At 36.2% G+C, this 17639-nt stretch overlaps 2 protein-coding genes across 2 annotated transcripts; one reads left to right on the forward strand and one right to left on the reverse strand.

The window, feature by feature from the left end:
* Positions 1 to 371: 371 nt before the first annotated feature.
* Positions 372 to 9460, forward strand: LOC121267779 (zinc finger CCCH domain-containing protein 34-like). The gene is made up of 7 exons (XM_041171843.1): positions 372 to 837; positions 981 to 1123; positions 1427 to 1492; positions 1733 to 1849; positions 1964 to 2266; positions 2343 to 2660; positions 8331 to 9460. The coding sequence occupies exons 1-7, from the start codon at positions 750 to 752 to the stop codon at positions 8724 to 8726; spliced, it is 1431 nt and encodes a 476-aa protein (XP_041027777.1). The 5' UTR covers positions 372 to 749; the 3' UTR covers positions 8727 to 9460.
* A 1332-nt stretch (positions 9461 to 10792) lies between these two features.
* LOC121235404 (ethylene-responsive transcription factor ERF086) lies at positions 10793 to 12165 on the reverse strand. The gene has a single exon (XM_041131751.1). It carries the CDS (start codon positions 12033 to 12035, stop codon positions 11010 to 11012), a length of 1026 nt encoding a protein of 341 aa, XP_040987685.1. The 5' UTR covers positions 12036 to 12165; the 3' UTR covers positions 10793 to 11009.
* Positions 12166 to 17639: the final 5474 nt, after the last annotated feature.

Consider the following 17639-nt stretch of genomic DNA (forward strand, 5'->3'; position numbering starts at 1 on the left):
TAATCCCATGAATTCCCATCACGACCTTTTTGTAATAACTCGGAGCAAAAGGACAACCTTAGTCATATCACACGATCCATTCCTTCCACACACTCACCACGGGCCCCCTCTCACGGGACTCAAGGGCATTCCTGTCGTTTCATCCGACGCCTACACTCTAACAGAAACTCCCCCGTTATTTAACTTCTACTAAAATGAAATAAATAAATAAGCATGCTTTATTTTTAATTCAGAAAAAAAAAATAAAAATAAAGATATTCGAGCAATTTGTTTCAAGGAAAATTACTCCATGTTTGGCGCGTTTATACACCACCGGACCCATCGAAAGAAAAGGGAAAAAAAACAAAGAAATATCTCTCTCTCTCTCTCAAAGTATGGAATGGAAAGAAAGATCATCAAAAAAACGAAACGCTTTGAAACTGTAAGAGGGTGAGTGAAAAGAAAGAGAACGTGAGAGGAAAATTTAGAGCGAGCAGCCCCAAACCCGGAAAAAAAAAGCACCAAACCAAAACCAAAACCAAAACAGAGACGCTACTGCGTGTGTGTGTGTGTGTTTGTTTGTGTGAAAGAGAGAGCAAAGTGCAAAACCCAGATATCCAAACACTTCCGGGCTTTCTCTGTCTATCTCCCCCATTTGATCGGAACCTCTCATTCATTGTACAGAAGCATTCTGGGACCGTCCTCGGATTACTGTACGATCAGGACCCCACTTCTTGTCTGGTTCCGAAATCCCTCCCCGAGCCCGTACAATGGAGCGGTACGGTCTGACTACTGAAGGCTCTATGTCCGATCCGTCTCCTGAATGGACCGCTCAGGGACCCGAAACCGGACTGGAAGGTAAGCTCGGAGACCCTGCATTTCAGTTTCATTGTTGTTTTGATCGAAATCCTCTGCGTTCTGGCGACTTTGATCGGAAATTGCAGTGGAATGTATGCGAGCTATATTGGGTTTTGATCTTTTGTGTGTTTTGCGGAATGTAGAGCCTATGTGGCAATTGGGATTGGGCGGTCCGGAATCGTACCCTGAACGACCGGATGAGGCCGACTGTATCTACTATCTGCGAACCGGGTTTTGTGGGTACGGCTCCCGGTGTCGGTTCAATCATCCCCGTGACCGCGGCGTGGTAACTTCTTTTTTTTTGAAATTCCCTCATTGTTTAATTTAGGGCTTAATTGGAAGTTCCTATTGGTTTTCAATGTGATCAATTCGGATTCTGTGAGTTGAATTTGGTTTGATCTTAGCTTTATGTTGGGTTCCTATTGGGTTTGTGACACTTGAGCAGTTTGGTTAGTGTAATTGAGGTGAAGGTATTGTAGTTTTTACTATTTGTGGAAGGAATTTTTATATGTTCGAAGTTAAGTGAATAAGATCTATACAGTTGATATAGTGATTCCTTAATTGAGTTTGACGGAAGTGCACTACTCAGGTTATAGGAGCTGCACGACCTGGTGGAGGGGAGTACCCAGAGCGAGTGGGCCAGCCTGTATGCCAGGTACTGAATTTTGTCGTTGTAGCTGATTTTGAAGCTTGCGTTGTATGCAAAATGGTTGATATAGGAAACTGTCTGTACATTCATTTTCTCAGTTCTGCTGGATTGCTACAGTTCATGTTTGTAATTTTTAAAAATAAAGCATTTTGTTTTTTATATATTTTGTGATATTTTATTATTTGATTATCTATGAAAATAGTGAGTCCCCCCATCGTGCTGACTATCCTGCTATTGCATTTCCAGTATTACATGAGGACAGGGACATGTAAATTCGGTGCTTCCTGTAAATACCACCATCCTCGGCAGGGAGGAGAATCTACCCCTGTATCACTAAATTATTTTGGGTATCCGTTACGTCAGGTCTGTATTCTTGATGTCTTCGCCTAATATCTCAAATATTTTCTTTTATTGGAATCATATTTCCTCAGTGTGCCTTAAGTTCGATCTAAACAGGGATTTTTTTTCGAATAACAGGGTGAAAAAGAGTGTTCCTACTATGTAAAAACTGGGCAGTGCAAGTTTGGTGGGACGTGTAAATTCCATCATCCGCAACCTGCTGGCATACAAGTTCCACCATTATCATTGGCACCACCGGTTGCAGCTATGCCTACACAAGCATTACATCCAGGTGTGCAGTCTTCATCTGTTCCTTCATCACAACAATATGGGGTAGTTGTTGCAAGGCCTCCTCTGCTATCGGGCTCATATGTTCAAAGTCCTTATGGTCCCGTGCTGCTACCAAGCATGGTTCCCTTTCCGGGATGGAATTCTTACCCGGTAGGTGGAGCTTCCTTATTTTATTATTGTTTTGAACCCTATGCATTTTTATGAAGCTGATAACCACCTGATGCAGGTACCCATAAGTCCAGTACCCTCTCCAAGTTCTCAGGCCTCTGTTGGTTCTGGGCCCCTTTATGGGATGACACCCTTGTATCCAGCAGCATCTACCTATACTGGAACGTATCAACCCTTAACTTCATCTGTTGGTCCTCCAGGAAGTAGTCAGAAGGAATACTCATTTCCAGAAAGACCTGGCCAACAGGAATGTCCGCATTACATGAGGACGGGAGATTGTAAATTTGGCTCCTCATGTAGATATCATCATCCACCTGAACTGGTTGCACCAAAAAGGAACGTTGTTCTTAACCTCATTGGTCTTCCTTTGCGTCCTGTAAGCATCTTTTACACCTTATTTACATTATTATGCTTTCCAACAATTGTGGTGTTAGTTTGTTTTTACATACCTGTAAAATGTCCTCATGAATCAGACACTTTTTGCTTATTGTTTTGTTTTGAAAGAAAATAATAACATATATCAGTTATCACTGGTTTCATGTGAGGTTGTGAAGTATTTTTCCTGAACTTCTTTTGAATGCCTTGTGCCAATAAGTTTGTTCTTGTTTCTTTTTGGTAATTGCATTCCTGTATTTTTGACAATTATAGCCCACCATATTGGTCTTTCAAACAGAGAAGATTATGAATATAGCGCATACAATATGCTTTGGGGGTGAGCACTCATCATAGTGCCTTTATCATATATCCAACGCATCACAAAGTTTAGTCATCCCTAACCATGCAAGCCATAGTCATCCATATTTGGCTATATCATTAGCTGTAATAGGCTGGGTCATCTGGGCACTGACGATTGTCCAGCCAAAACTTTTGTCAGGCTATGCATTTGGGGCCACGACATTTCCTTGGGCATATACGATTGGCCATGGTGTGGGCCTGTCATCTGGGCACATATGATCCTCCTTCCTGTTTCCATCACCTATTTTGAGGCAAAAATTTTCCATCACATTAAGGGATTTCACTCTCCTTTAACTTTTAGTGGCCAGGATGGTTATTGTGAAATTGGTCTTCCATGCCATTGGTTCCTAATGTCCTAGTGCTTGATTATCCTGGAGCAAATGGTATAATTGAAGTACTAAATATCCTTTGCGGTTATATGCCTTCCCGAAGAAAAGGTGGTTGTGAAGTGAACTTCCACCGAAAGGAAGTTCCAATGAAAGCGTTTCAAAGGTTATACATTAGCGGAGATAAAAGACGCAGCAGATTCATATACTGACCTTAGTGATATAGATCCATACCTAGGTATAGAATGAGACCCGTTAGTGAGGTCTATATCGTGCATAGGAATAGGAAGAGTAGATTACTCACTTTTATTTAAACACAAACAAGCAAGCCAGGCAAAGAAAGTGTTAGCAGTGAGTGAGTATCCCAAGATACGCACAAATGGTTGAGCTAGCCTCACATCTCTAGAGCTGTGGAGTATGAGGCTTCCTCGTCGCCCTAAAAAGCAGAGGGGGAGCCGTAATTCGTATGCAGCGGAAGGCGGGGCCATTAGTTGGAGGCCATATAGATGGGAAAAAGGCAACTCGTTTCGTCAACTGTGAAGGCGAGGCGGTCACAAGTTTTGGATACGCTCAACAGTACCATCTGGAAGAAAATGAGAGTCATTTGTATTCTGCATATTATAACTTTATTGGGTTGATCCCGAAAAAGACGGGGTTTTAGCAACTTTTCTTCTTTCAATGGCACTTTTCATTCTTGCTTTTCGAAAGACCCTTTGGCTGTGTAGCGCGTGGAGCCATGTCTCCCAAACTGGCTCAGCAGCCAGAACAGACAGGACGCCTGTCTCTTGGAATTGTTGTTGTCCTTTTCGGATCAGGGCTGGGGCGTATGCCAGGTGACTTAGAAAAGGATAGGTAATCCACTTATAATGAGAAGTTACCCCCCCTCAGACTCCTCATCTTCACCTTCTACAACAACATCTGCTTCTTCATTTTCAGATTCAGCACAGATTGAAGCATAAATCAGTATGGCCTCTCTGGTAGCTGTGTGATTGTTTCATCCGCTTGGTTTCAGTTTCTTTACTATTCTTGAACTTTTGGCCAGTTTTAACTTGATCTGCCATTGTTCAAGTCAAATTCAGTTCTACCTCTTATTAAACATATGGCTTTTTCTTTGTTTTCCTTAAGATCCAGTTTTAGTGGGCTTCATTTTATGGTTGATGTCTTGACAAGAAATTTGCAGTTCATCCAGAATCTACCCAAGTGTTCTTTCAGATATGTTTTGCATTTCTTTCATAGGCTACTTGTAGGCTTTCTCTCCATGCAAGTATATCATTTCTATTAATCAAATAACATCAAGGTCAACAATTATCCCAAGGTTTTGTAGTTACGAATCAATGTTAGATTTCACTTTGACTCTATTAATATGAGCATGTCACATGTTACCTTTCCAAATATATATATATATATATTGGTGTGTCACAAGTTATCTGTTAGAATGTGATTTTACTTGTTTGCGATCAATATCGATCTGTCTACTTTTGTTGGTCCTGTTGGCTAATGAATATGTTGCAGAAACATTTTATTCTTCCTTTTAAAGGAAAAATAAAATTTAGTCTCTAGGTTTTCACCAAAAAAAAAAAAGGTCCCCTAAATTACCGAAAAAATAAAACAGTAGAGCTCCCTAAGATGAATCTGTTTAAATAAAGGTCCTTCTGTTAAATAGTTCAGGAAATAGTTTTTTTTATATGTTTCAGGAAATAGTTTTTTTTTAAGAGGTTCAGGAAATAGTTTTTTTTTTTTCCTGGTAAAAACTTAGGATCTAAATTTTAGTTTTTTCTTCTTTTAATAACTATACTGTTATCATTTTAGGGCTTTATTGTTGTGAATCCTTATTGTGTCCATCATAAGTTTGTATCTTCGATTTCTTCATTTTTATATAATTTATTTCTATGATTTTTAATATAATTTGTGTGGTTTTCCCCAGCACGCACACGTTAATACATATATTCCTAAGTCCTAGAGATATGAAAAAACAAACATATATGTTATTTGGCTGCTACTTTTAGTTTCAGTTAGTACCCCTACTGCATGAAAAAAATTTCTTGGGACCAAAGAGGGTTAAGAATAATTTTGATATAAGGATTATAAGGTTATGGATGTGGGTTTGTCCAGCTGGAAGAAACTAGTTCATTACACCCGAAAGAGTTGATCAGCAAAGTGCATGCAAGTGATTGTTTTGAGAGTCACATAGGACAAGAATATATCTGCAGCTGCTGCAATGAATGAGGTAGCTTATTGACTTAAAGTATACTTCATACTCTTGGAAGCTATGATGGGGAAGAACTTAAAATATTTTATAGCAAGTGATGGTGAAAGAATTGAAGAGAGAGTATTTAAATTTGATTCATCATCTTTCATGTTAAAGCACAGACATATTTGGTTGGAGCAGCGGCCCATGTCCTTTTTCTCCTGTCCTGTATATTTAGGATCATGGACTTGACACCTCCAGTTAATACTTCATGTAAGCCTTAGTACCTACTTTCATCTTGCCACATCATCCTCTAATAAATATTATTGAGAACACAATATAATGTGGACCATACAGAGTATGGCCTGATTAAATACATCTAGATTTCATATATGCCAAAAACACAACCAATACTGTACTAAATCAAGATGAGCTGTTGTTACATGTAATCTACTTAGCTGGAATGGTCTGTGGTTTGTGATCAGTGGTTTTTCCAGATCTTCTTACTGCTGAATTTTCTATTTTTCAATTACATATGTTGCGGATTGTGTGTTCTTTAGAACCTTCCATCTGGAATCTAGTTTGCGGTGTCAATGATGTTCGTCATATCTTTTCTCATGTGAGTTATCATTTATCGTTCATTGAGGCTAATCTTAGGTTTCTCGTCTACTCTTGGATCGTCTTACTGTGACTTTTCTATTTCTCATAATAGTAGCCATATCTTTTGATTTCAGATTTATTGATTGTTGATTTTTTTATCCTGAAGGATTTCTTGTTTTAAGTTACTCATCTTTCATTCTTTTGTGTACTAGTCCAACTCCGAAGAGTACATATTGAGGTTTTTGTTAGCATACCAAGTCAGATAATTTTCAAATGATGGGTCATGCATATCATGTACAGGGTTAAGAACTTAAAAGAGTCTAGATTTCATGTGAGTGGGGGCAATAGACAAATTTCCAAAAGATATGAATGCAAAAGTAAAATAGTAATGCGATAATTGTTTCTTAAATATTATTTTTGAAACAGAATGATATGTTATGATTGTCCTAACAAGTTTAATTATTTGGAAGTCTAATAGAGTAATGTTGCAATTAAAGTTCAAATCTTAGCCAAACAATTGAATTCATCATATTGTCCAAATAATTGAGAAAAAATGAAAAATAAATTAGAGGACTCTTCAATTAGCAAAAATAAAGCTGTAAACTCTAGTTAGGTATTTCTCATGTATACTCCCTGTATACTTGGGCTTTGCCTACTCTTATGAATAAAATACCTTGATTACCAATAAAAAAAAATAGTAAAAATAATAATATTTTTATTTAAATAGCAGCTTTTTGACCTGCTACCTTATTTCATTGGGTATGATGACATAAACACCCCAAAGGTTTTTAAAACTTGAAGTTACCCTAAGTATGTTAAAAACTCCAGTGGGGTGGTTAGCACCGCTCTAATGTATGCTGCTCCCCCGCCCCCTCCCAATCATGTAAGTGGTGTATAAAGATTTAGTAAAATGTGAAATAAGGTGTGAATAAGGTTGTTTTTAAGATCCCCATGAAAAATGGCATTATGACTTAAGGATCTATGGTGTTTAAATTAGGGATTCATAAAATGTAATTTAAATGCATGTCATGTATTGGGTTAGTAGTTGGGCTCTTAATCAGTTGCATTTGCATGTCATCTACTGAAGTAGTATAAATGCCCGTACAGAGTGTCTGTACTTAACTCCATGAGTTCATCAGTGTACCTACCTTTACCCTTGTCCGGTATATGTATTTTTGCTTGCTCGCCATTTTTTTTTGGGGGGGGGGGGTTTGGGGAGGTGGCCCCTCCCTTTCTTTAAACACTCATCCTTAGTAAAGGTGACATTGGTTATAGGGCTTTGGTACGCTGCCAAAAGGCTACTAGTTGAATCATTTGGCACTTGCATGTTCTAGAATTTTTTATAGGTACCAGTAGTGTTTTTTGTTTTTCCTTTTCAGATAACATTAGTCGCACATTCACTCGATGCATGAGATATTTTTTTAGTTTTTAATTCTATTCTATTTTTAATTTTATTTATAACTTGATTGTGTGAAATTGTCTGAACATGATTTTCTTCAATTTCTTTTTCTTTTTTAAAAGAAACACATGTAAATGATAGAAGACAAAATGTTATGGAAAAAAAGAAGAAAAAATGATGATGACAAACAAAACAATAACTGACGGGAAGTGCAAGAGACGGGTAATGAAGTGGTGATAAAGGGTGAAAGTAATAATATGCAAAGCGATAACGACCAAAAGTACAAGAGACAAGTAATGAAGTAAAGAGTCTACAACGTTGGCAAAAAGATGAATGGTTATATTACGACCTTTCAAATTTTACCCTTACAATTTATTTAATTTTTTGAAAAATGAAATGACTTGGCTTAATACGAGAAGAGTGTTATGCTTGAGAAATTATATAGTTCATAGATATACTGCTTTTAATCCTTTTATGGTTTAGCTTATTACCAATGCTGTCGTTTTTTCCTCCTTTGCTAACCTTTTGACTATTTTTCAAAATTTTTGTCCTGCTGACCTCCTATTTGTACCTTTGTCATTTTTTTTTTTTTGATAAGTTAAAAATATTTATTAAGCACAATGTAATAGGCGAAGCCCAAGTACACAGGAAGTATACAAATGTAAGAGTGACTGACCACTTTCTCTATTTCCAAATGTAATATGATATGTTCTCTGCCTTTCTAAATGTATCATGTGCTTCATTGTGTTTTGAGTGGCTTATTGGTTAATTTTTTTTTTTTTTTAATATATGTATCAGGGTGCACCTCCTTGCACTCATTATGCACAACGTGGGGTATGCAAGTTTGGGCCTGCATGCAAATTTGATCATCCAACGGGAACATTGAGCTACAGTCCATCTGCATCTTCCCTAGCTGATATGCCAGTTGCACCCTACCCTGTGGGATCTTCAATTGGTACGCTGGCCCCGTCATCTTCGTCTTCAGAGTTGCGGCCCGAACATATTTCAGGATCCAGCAAGGACTCTGTTTCATCCAGAATGTCATCGTCAACGAGCACTTCTAGTGGATCAATTGGTTCAACTTTTTCAAAGAGTGAACCTATTCATCATTTGACTGTACAGCAGTCTGCTCATGGTTCTGGCCCTTCAACTGGCGGCAGCAGTGGTGGCACTGGGTTTCTCTCTTCAAACTAAGCCACATCAAGTCACACCCTTTTCATTACTCCTTTTGATCAAATTTCATGGGCCAAAACATAATTTTTTGGTGGAAGTCCTCAAAAAGAGGTTTCATCTCTCAGTTACCAATGTACCACGGTTCAGCCTAGCACACAGCAGCCTAAATTTTCTCTATGTTCATATAGTCTTTTTATGGCCACTTCCTACATCTTGAATAAACCATGGCCAACTTTCAAAAGTTTAGCATACCTCATATAGCATTCCACCTTAATTCTGAATAACCATGGAAGAACCTGCAGTTCCACTAGGCAAATCAGTGTCCATCTCTCCAATTTTCAGAGTTTGTTGTGTTTATTTCATCCAATCTTTTTTGAAATGAAAAAGATATGTCCCATAGTGTTTTTTCTTCTACATTGACTGTGTGTCCATGTCTCTCTTTTTTATTTTTCTTTGATGTTGGGAACGAGCTTCTGATTCATCTTAGAAAAGGAATTCGAAGGTCTTATTGTTCCCTCACTTTTTTGGTCTAGGGTTTATCATAAAAAGAGAAGTAATGATCAAGACACTCCAAGGAGGCATCAGATTGCTATGTTAAACGGGATGGGACCCAAAGTCATGTTGTGGCAATTAGAATGTTTGACTTGGTTCTTGATAAGTTTATCATGAAATACAAATATAGGAAAGAACACTCTGGAATGTGTAATAATTGTACCCTTCTATTTCTCCATTTATAAAAGAGATACTTTCTTATTGCTTCCTGTCATCTTTGCTTATATACACCGAACTCTGGTAAGCCGGGAAAGAGTGCTCTCTCTCTCTCTCACACACACACACACACACATTTTTGCAGGATTAATGTTGAATCGTTGATGATTTACAAAATATCCTTTAGAAATTCAGCTGGGCTTTTGTGTCTGAATTTTTTTCTTTTGATACATGGGAGAGGGGGATTCGATCCTTGGTTTTAGTGAGAAACCAAGGTGTTGTCAATTAATCCAAAGGATCTTGGCAACTTCGACTGAAATAGACTTGAATAAATGTGCATAAATCTCTTGTCAGGTACAAAATTGGATTGATTACGAAGGGCTTTACATGGGGGAGATTATGAAGATGAAATCATGCTCTTTGTTGATATATATATATATATATATATATATGCCCTCATGACATGACTTGGTTCGATTATTTCCAGGTAGCAGATGGTGTTGTTGGGGTTACTTTAGAGGAGTGATTATGCTGCAGGCCGCGAGCCGCAAGGTCACGAACAAAAATAAAATTAGAAGGATAGAGCATGTTTTTATCTTTGGACCATATTCCTTTCAATCTAATGGTAAAAATAAATTGGGTAATAGGTCTAACTGATTTGGAGGTAAAAAAAAAGAGAGTATATATGATCCTGAAATTTTCTTGGATCACTACTAGCTAGCTAACAAGTGCCTATATGATTAATCTATCATGACATACTTCGGCAATTTCTCTACACGTAAACATCCAGAAATGGTTCTTGTAGCCCTAGCAACGTTTTGTTCCAAATTAAGAAGCCAGGTTTTGATCCTCCTACCTTTGAAGTGGTTGACTTTAAATGAGAGCCTAAAATATATTTACAGCTCTGATCACTCACCTCGTACGGTTAATGAGTGTGAGGATCCTAGGCAACCCCATTCCCCATTCACCTACAGTACGGTCCCATTAACATTGGCATATTCGTCCAGCCATTAATTTTGAGAGTAATTGAACTTTGATCTCGATAGGTGATGATGAGCAAACTATAGAAACATGGCCATTCACCGGTACTACTACACTCATGAGAACTCATGTAATTTTGTAAACTGTACATTCAAGCACTGCAATGGATTTATGAGCTATATATTTAGCTTGGTGACTTATCCATCACTCAACTACGTGCGGTGTGCTTGTATGTATCAATGTATGCATTCCTTGTGAGGTTAGCTAGCTTTACTGAGGGAAAGAATAGCCAAGAAGATCGAGATCAGACATCATGCAGTTAATATTAATAGGTTGAAACGAAGAGAGTGGGAAAGAAAATGCATTAAAATATTGGATATCATGATTGGTTACTGATGATGAAAGAAACCAAATAGAGCTTTCCCAAAAGCTTTCATTCACTCTTTGCGGGACCAAAACGGACATTCCAGTAGTACTCTTTCTTGCTGATCAGCTATGGAAGGTTTTGGTGTAATTACTGTAGTGGAAGAAAGAGTGGCAAGCAAAAGCAAAACTACAACAAAAACATTAATTGCATTTAAGCGGATTAATGACTTCAGAACGTCGAACCTACACTCAAAAGAGTGAATAGCCAAAGTCAACTCCATCACCATAAGGAGAAAATAATGGAGAGCAAGAGGTTGAGGAAGATGCCGGAGGCGTTATCCCATAACTGGGATTGTCAATGATTGGATACAAAGCATCCATGCACCCATCTTCCACCATCAACGGGTTGTCGGTCATGGCTGAGACTTCACTGGATTTCGACCCCCATGACTGCTGTATATCCCACAATTCAGGATTCAGTTCATAGAAGCCAGGAAAATCTCCAGCGTAATCTGATGCTGTTGGTGGCACATTCACAGAGTCTAAAGGAAGCGCATTGCTGTCACAATGTGATTGAATTTCCATGGAATCCGTGTTCACATAGCAAGAGCTTCGATCATTTGAAGCACTAAAATTGGTGGGCTTTGGAGTAGTGGGATCGGAAGGAGGTCTCAAGCAGTTGTCAGGAACTATGCATCCCAAGTAGCCCGAGTTAGAATCATCAGAAAAGAAGAAACTATTGTCATCTGCTTTCCCATATGAAGTTTCTGCACACGCAATGTTATTATTCAACAGGGTAGGGTTCTCACTCTGAAAAGCAGTGTTAGGCTTAGGTGCAGTACTTTTCCTGTTGGTCGGTTGTTTGGTCTGAGTAGTAGTGAGGAACTGTGATGTTGGTAAGAGGGCTTGAACATCAAATGGTGTAAGAAGAGTGTGGAAGGTGGAGTTGTCAGCGTATACGAAGTTGGTTCTTGCTTGGGTGCCTTTAATGGACAATGCCGCCCTGTCATAAGCAAGAGCTGCTTCCTGAGCAGTGTCGAATGTGCCGAGCCAGTGCCTTTCTTTAGTTGTTGGGTCTCTGATTTCGGCAGCATATCTGCCCCAAGGGCGCCGCCTCACCCCAAGAAACCTCCCTGGCTCGGCTTGCTTTCTTCGGCCTCTTCTTTCACCAGGTTGAGATGGGGACATATTACGCTGGATTATTGCAAAACCCGTTTGAACCTGGCCAAGCTCATGGTCATTTAAGGACTTGTCCAAGGATTTGGAGGTGGACATTGCTGGTACTAGGGAAGAAAATGTGGCCAAATTCGGTAAGAGAAGCTGAAAAATGGTCGGAGAAAGAGAAAATAACGTTGAAAGAAATATGGGAAGGATGAGGATGAGGGTGCAAGTTGATAAGGGGAAGTGAAAGGTTTTGTTTTTGAATGGAAGTATGAGTGTTGTGGGGGAGCTCTTTTAAAGACTCTGATCTGATCGTGGAGAAAAAAAAGGAGAAAGGACACTGTGGCTGTCATTCCTTGGAAGACCACTCTTTCTTTTCCACGTACCGAGTACGTACGTACGTATAAACTTCAACCAATCTTCCTTTTTTTTCTTGTTTATTTTGAATCCCATATTCCTTCATCTCACCTATAATAAGTAAAAAAAAAAAATAGTTTTGTAATGAAAATAAAGATTCCTTTCAGTTGTCGAAATTCAATTAGCTGCCATTTCTGAATTCTGATATTTATTTCTTTGCAACAGTTGTTTTTCTTTCTAGTTTCAATAAGAGCCTAAAGTATAAATGTTCTCCGCCTTTTAATAATCCATAAACATGATCTAAAAAGCTTCTAAACCAAGCATCACGTTGTCAATATGGTTCAGGATTATTAATTTAAGGTAAATATTACATCATTTCAATGCAAGCCTGAACCGATAATATCGAGTGGTAAGTATCTGTGATCATTAAGTCACATGCAAACCAATCTACTTGCTAATCTATGTACCTAGAATTTGACCCAGTAAAACTCTACTATATAATTTCTATATATATATATATATAAAAGAATCTATCTCTAGATAACGATTAGATTGCTGTGTCATATAAATAATTAAGAACCATATATATGTAATTGAATGGTTGGTAACACGTACGTACAGATGATATCCATGATGACGAACTAATCCCACAGAAAAAAATTAAGAACCAGAAAAGGAAAACAGCAGCATGGTTTTTGTCAGCATACTCCTAGAGTCTCAAATATTTTGAATTAGAAGGTAGTGATATTGGACATGATGCGTCATATATTATCTCTAATGGGCACATGTGAATCCGCATTTTATGCAAAATAAAACAACCAAATTCCTCAGATGTTCTTGTCTGCTTCATGATTTTTCAAAGGAGCAGTTAAGATTATCTCTAACAATACAGAGATTATCTAATAGGCTACCCTGTCCTGCATCATGGAAACAACCCCACACCAGAGTACAAACACAAAAGGTTCTCTCCACAAAGGGCCATAAGTCAAAGTTCTATAGCTTTTATTCTTGTCAGTTCATGTGCCACGCGTTTAAGATTATAGTGGAATTTCTAGTTTTTGCATTCTCTGGGTGTGTTAAAAATATGTTGCATTTAAGGTAAGAGTTAAAATAAGATCTTGCATGCCGGTGAAATTGGAGAAAAGAAACGGCAGCCATTTCGTAGTACTTTCTACCCGTTCTGTGCAGAATCCCTTTTTAGTAGTTCAAGTAAATTCTCCAAATTTGTTTATGAGTACAAGAGTCACTGTCTCTGATCTCCAAAAGTAATTAGAAAAGGCTATGGTCAAAAGGGTAATCAAAAGCTTAAAGAACGCTTGTAAGGTGGATCAAACTGCCCAAACAAAAGCAGTAAGTGGGACACTATGCCAATTTATTAGCAGTTCCAACAAAGAAAAAAGAATGGTTTCATTCCTTTGATTGACCTAGCTTCACATGCCTAAATGGCATTGGGAATAACATAAACGTATCATAACCTAATGGTCGAACTCTTTTTCTTGTTTTTTGCATTTCCCAAATTATCAATGCTTGGGCACTGATCATTATTAGGTGCAATGGACCTATTGGAACTAAAATAATGAAGAAAGTGAAATTTAATTAAATGGTATATATATATATATATATAGAGAGAGAGAGAGAGAGAGAGAGAGAGAGAGAGAGAGAGAGAGAGAGAGATGACAAGGATTATCAAGTGTCATTTGAATTTGGATTGATTTTTTTTTAAGAATGCCATGTCCTTGGAATCTATGACCCTTGACTCCTCCACTATAGATTTTCATGAAACAAATTGAATTAGTTTAAGTAGGATTTTTCTGTTTGACCGCATTTGCATCATAATGCTTTCATGTGTAATGCAACATAGAACCGCGCGTTATGCTATAGAAAATTTAAAGAAAATATGTTTTTTCCGTACTTTTGAGAGACCGAAAGGGAACTTGAATGGATACCAAAAGCTCACAGAAGACCAGGAAAAAAACACTGTCCACTTATAGATTAAGAGGCAATGAATGACTACATGAGGAGCACTACTGGGATATATGCATTCCTTTGCATGCAAGGTTTTTGTTCTGATGCATATATATGATATGAAAAACAGAACAGGTAGGTAGGTTAGTCAAGGCTCATATAAAAAGGACTCAGCTAGTTACAATGGTCTACAGTTTGCTAAGTACTTGGAGTTGGAGATTGCATTAAAATGGAGTAGCCAAAAATATAAGATGGGGGTATAGGCACTCTGATCTCTCTCTCTCTCTCTCTGAGTTTTCTTCGAGATGGGACTTGTTTTGCTTTTGGGTCAGATGGGAATTTTGCACATTTCTCCAAAACAGGCACATACTTTACTTCTAGTTTAAAGGCCATCCGGTTTTTAGGGAAAAAGATATTAGTATGTCTTTCTTAGAACTTTGGACTTTGACGAGAGAGAGAGAGAGGGAGAGAGATGATCAGTGGGGTTGAAGATAATTTGTGCGCTTTTGTTTGATTAAAAATTGACCCACTTAAATCGTTTCCATTTGTTTAGCCTTTTGCGCTTGATCAGCTTCTTTCTAGTCAAAAATATATCAAACAGCACGCTCGAGTCCTTCATGAGACATGAGCAATCATTTTCATAATGCACCTTATAAGCTAGGCTTTTTAAAATAATAATAATAATAATAATTCTTTTTTTATTCTAGTATTTTAGTACTGATAAACAGTGCAATATATATCATGTCCTGGGTAGTCATATAAACCCTATCAATCATGTGGCAGACCAATGAGGCAAATTTGGTTTATTCGAGTTGTCTTTAATTAACGAGAAATTCTATTTATAATTCTGAGTGAGAAATTGTGCAGTTTCATTGATGAATGGAGATAAAAAAGAAAAAAATTATCATTTTAAAAATGATATTATTGTAATTTTAAAATTTTTTTAAACATAACTGTATAAATTTGCATGAACAGTCTCTAAATGAAGATTATATATATACTAACTCTTAATTAATATTGGTATGGGCTAAATTAGCCTTGAGAAGTCTAAGCCCTGATTTGGATAAAGAGATTCCTTCGTCTTATCTCAATATTTAAACACCACAAATACAAACATATTTTAATTTCAAATTTTCTATTTTTTCATATAATTATTACCTAATTATTATAATTTTTTCAAACTTAAAAAAAAAAAATCAACTTTTTCAAATTTTAAAATAAAAATTATATTCTAACAATATTTTAATTTTATAATATTTTTATTCAACTTTTTTCACTTATTTCTTAAAATTGCATAAAACATTTTAATTCAAATTATTTCTCTACTATTTACAAACCATCTTGATTCATCTTATCTCAACGTATTAACTTATTATCCAAACTAGGCCTATAGACTTAATTGTTACTTATCCCTGGAAAACTGCAAGAGAAAGTTTAACATCCTACTATACGTTTAATTACTATATCCTCCCTACAAACCCTAAACTCCAAATCCTGAAGTAGGTATATATCTACAACCTTTAATTCCCTTGTCATCATATCAGCAAGATCTATAGACAATGATGTTAGCAATTTAAAACTCCCCTCCTTCTAGCGATGACTTCTAAATGTGTTGGTCACGGTGATTCAAAAGTTTAACGTCTCATTTGAATTTAGAAAGAGTTTCATCTTATTTTATTCTTATAATTTTTTTAAATTTTTACATAAAATATAATAAACAATTCAATTTTTTCAAATTTCAAGACAATATAATATTAAAAAATAATATTTTAATAATATTTTTTTTAACTTTCATCTTTCATTTAAAATTATCTCATCTCATCTCTGAATCCAAACCAGCCCTAAATATAAGTGTGGATATTCTTTTATGGAAACAATGTTTCTTTGCATTATTTCAATGAATATTTCTTCATCAATAGTTTTGGAGTATACAAAAATAATATCGTATAAATAATTACAACATACCATATAATTAAAAAATGATAGTGACATACTCGGTTTTAATAATACAATATCTTGTGATGGGTTAAAAATACCACCTCAACAATATTCTAAGGGTAGTTTAGTAATTAACTTGTTTCGATTTCTATTAACAAGTGATTATGCTTTTACAATGTTTGTCATGCTCTAATCTTTATGCTACTAGGGTTTAGGCCCAGTTTTAAACATGAAAAATATATTTACAATCATGAATTGTATAATTATTGCATAATTACTTTGAGAAAAGTGAATAAAACATGTGACTCACATGAAAAAATTAATTTTTTAATAGTGGACCTTATTTTTTTTCAAAACGATTACGTGTTTACGCACTTTAAAGTTGTATGTAAAATTACTCATTAAACATTTTAAGCTTCTTTTGTTTTCACAACTATTATTATCTCATCTAATCATTACAACTTTTTCAAATTACCACATAAAATAAAATAAACAATTTAATTTTTTCAAATTTTAAAACAATAATAATATTAAAAACATATTTTCTAACAATATTTTATTTAATTTTTAATTTTTAATTCAACTCAACTCAACTCAATTCATTTCATTATAAAAACAAACAGACTTAGTTTTTGTAATTTCTCTTTATTAATAACTTAAAAAAAAATACAAATAGGTATCCCTCGACTACAAAAATGATGGATGCACTGAATTTACAATAAAGAAAATTCGTACTGAAATTTACAAATTTTTTTAATCTTTTAGATTTTACAATTAAACTTTTTGAAAAAAAAAGAAAAAAGAAAAACCAACTCAGTTGCTTGCCGGATTCCAAGCCGACCTCTTTTGAAGTCAACCAATGGGACATAGATACGTAACCACCGAAGGACCACCAAACCTTAGTGTTTGACACTACGGAAACTGCGAGGGATGTGGAGACTAGACACGTGGATACTGTTGCCACGCAATTTAACTTAAAAATCTACGGAGGGGCCCATGTTTTTGACAGAAGACGTGTCGAAGATCTGAACGTGAATAGAGGGAAACAGTAGAGTTACGGTACGAGGTTAGATGTACGGTGAGTGATTCGTTGGGAATGAAGAGAGAGAGGGGGAGGGGGGTTATAAGAAACAGTGAAAGCGAATCCACAAGAAAATAGTAGTCAAAGATTCATCACGGACGGTTTTTTATTCGGATTGGAGAGGCTGAGACTGATTTCCTCTTTTTGTGCCAAAAACTACGAGATTTGCTCCCAATCCAAAAACTAGGTGACCACCAAGGATCGAGTTGCTTTTTTTTGGTTGGTTCTAATAGATCTATAACTATAAATTGGATTATTGGAATTTGTTTGAGTATAATTTTGATATTTGACTAATAAATCAATAAAAATTTTAATTTTAATTTATATATATAATTATATATATATATATATATTTATAACAATATGAATACATTTAT

The sequence above is a fragment of the Juglans microcarpa x Juglans regia genome, chromosome 1D, assembly GCF_004785595.1.
Source record: "Juglans microcarpa x Juglans regia isolate MS1-56 chromosome 1D, Jm3101_v1.0, whole genome shotgun sequence".
Lineage (NCBI taxonomy): Eukaryota > Viridiplantae > Streptophyta > Magnoliopsida > Fagales > Juglandaceae > Juglans > Juglans microcarpa x Juglans regia.

What these genes read in the sequence shown, in the direction of transcription:
- LOC121267779 (XM_041171843.1), top strand. Translation starts at nt 750, where the DNA reads ATGGAGCGGTACGGTCTGACTACTGAAGGCTCTATGTCCGATCCGTCT. An exon ending in ACCCGAAACCGGACTGGAAG is followed by an intron (nt 838 to 980) that starts GTAAGCTCGGAG and finishes TGCGGAATGTAG; the next exon opens with AGCCTATGTGGCAATTGGGA. An exon ending in TTGGTCTTCCTTTGCGTCCT is followed by an intron (nt 2,661 to 8,330) that starts GTAAGCATCTTT and finishes TATATGTATCAG; the next exon opens with GGTGCACCTCCTTGCACTCA.
- LOC121235404 (XM_041131751.1), bottom strand. Translation starts at nt 12,035, where the DNA reads ATGTCCACCTCCAAATCCTTGGACAAGTCCTTAAATGACCATGAGCTT.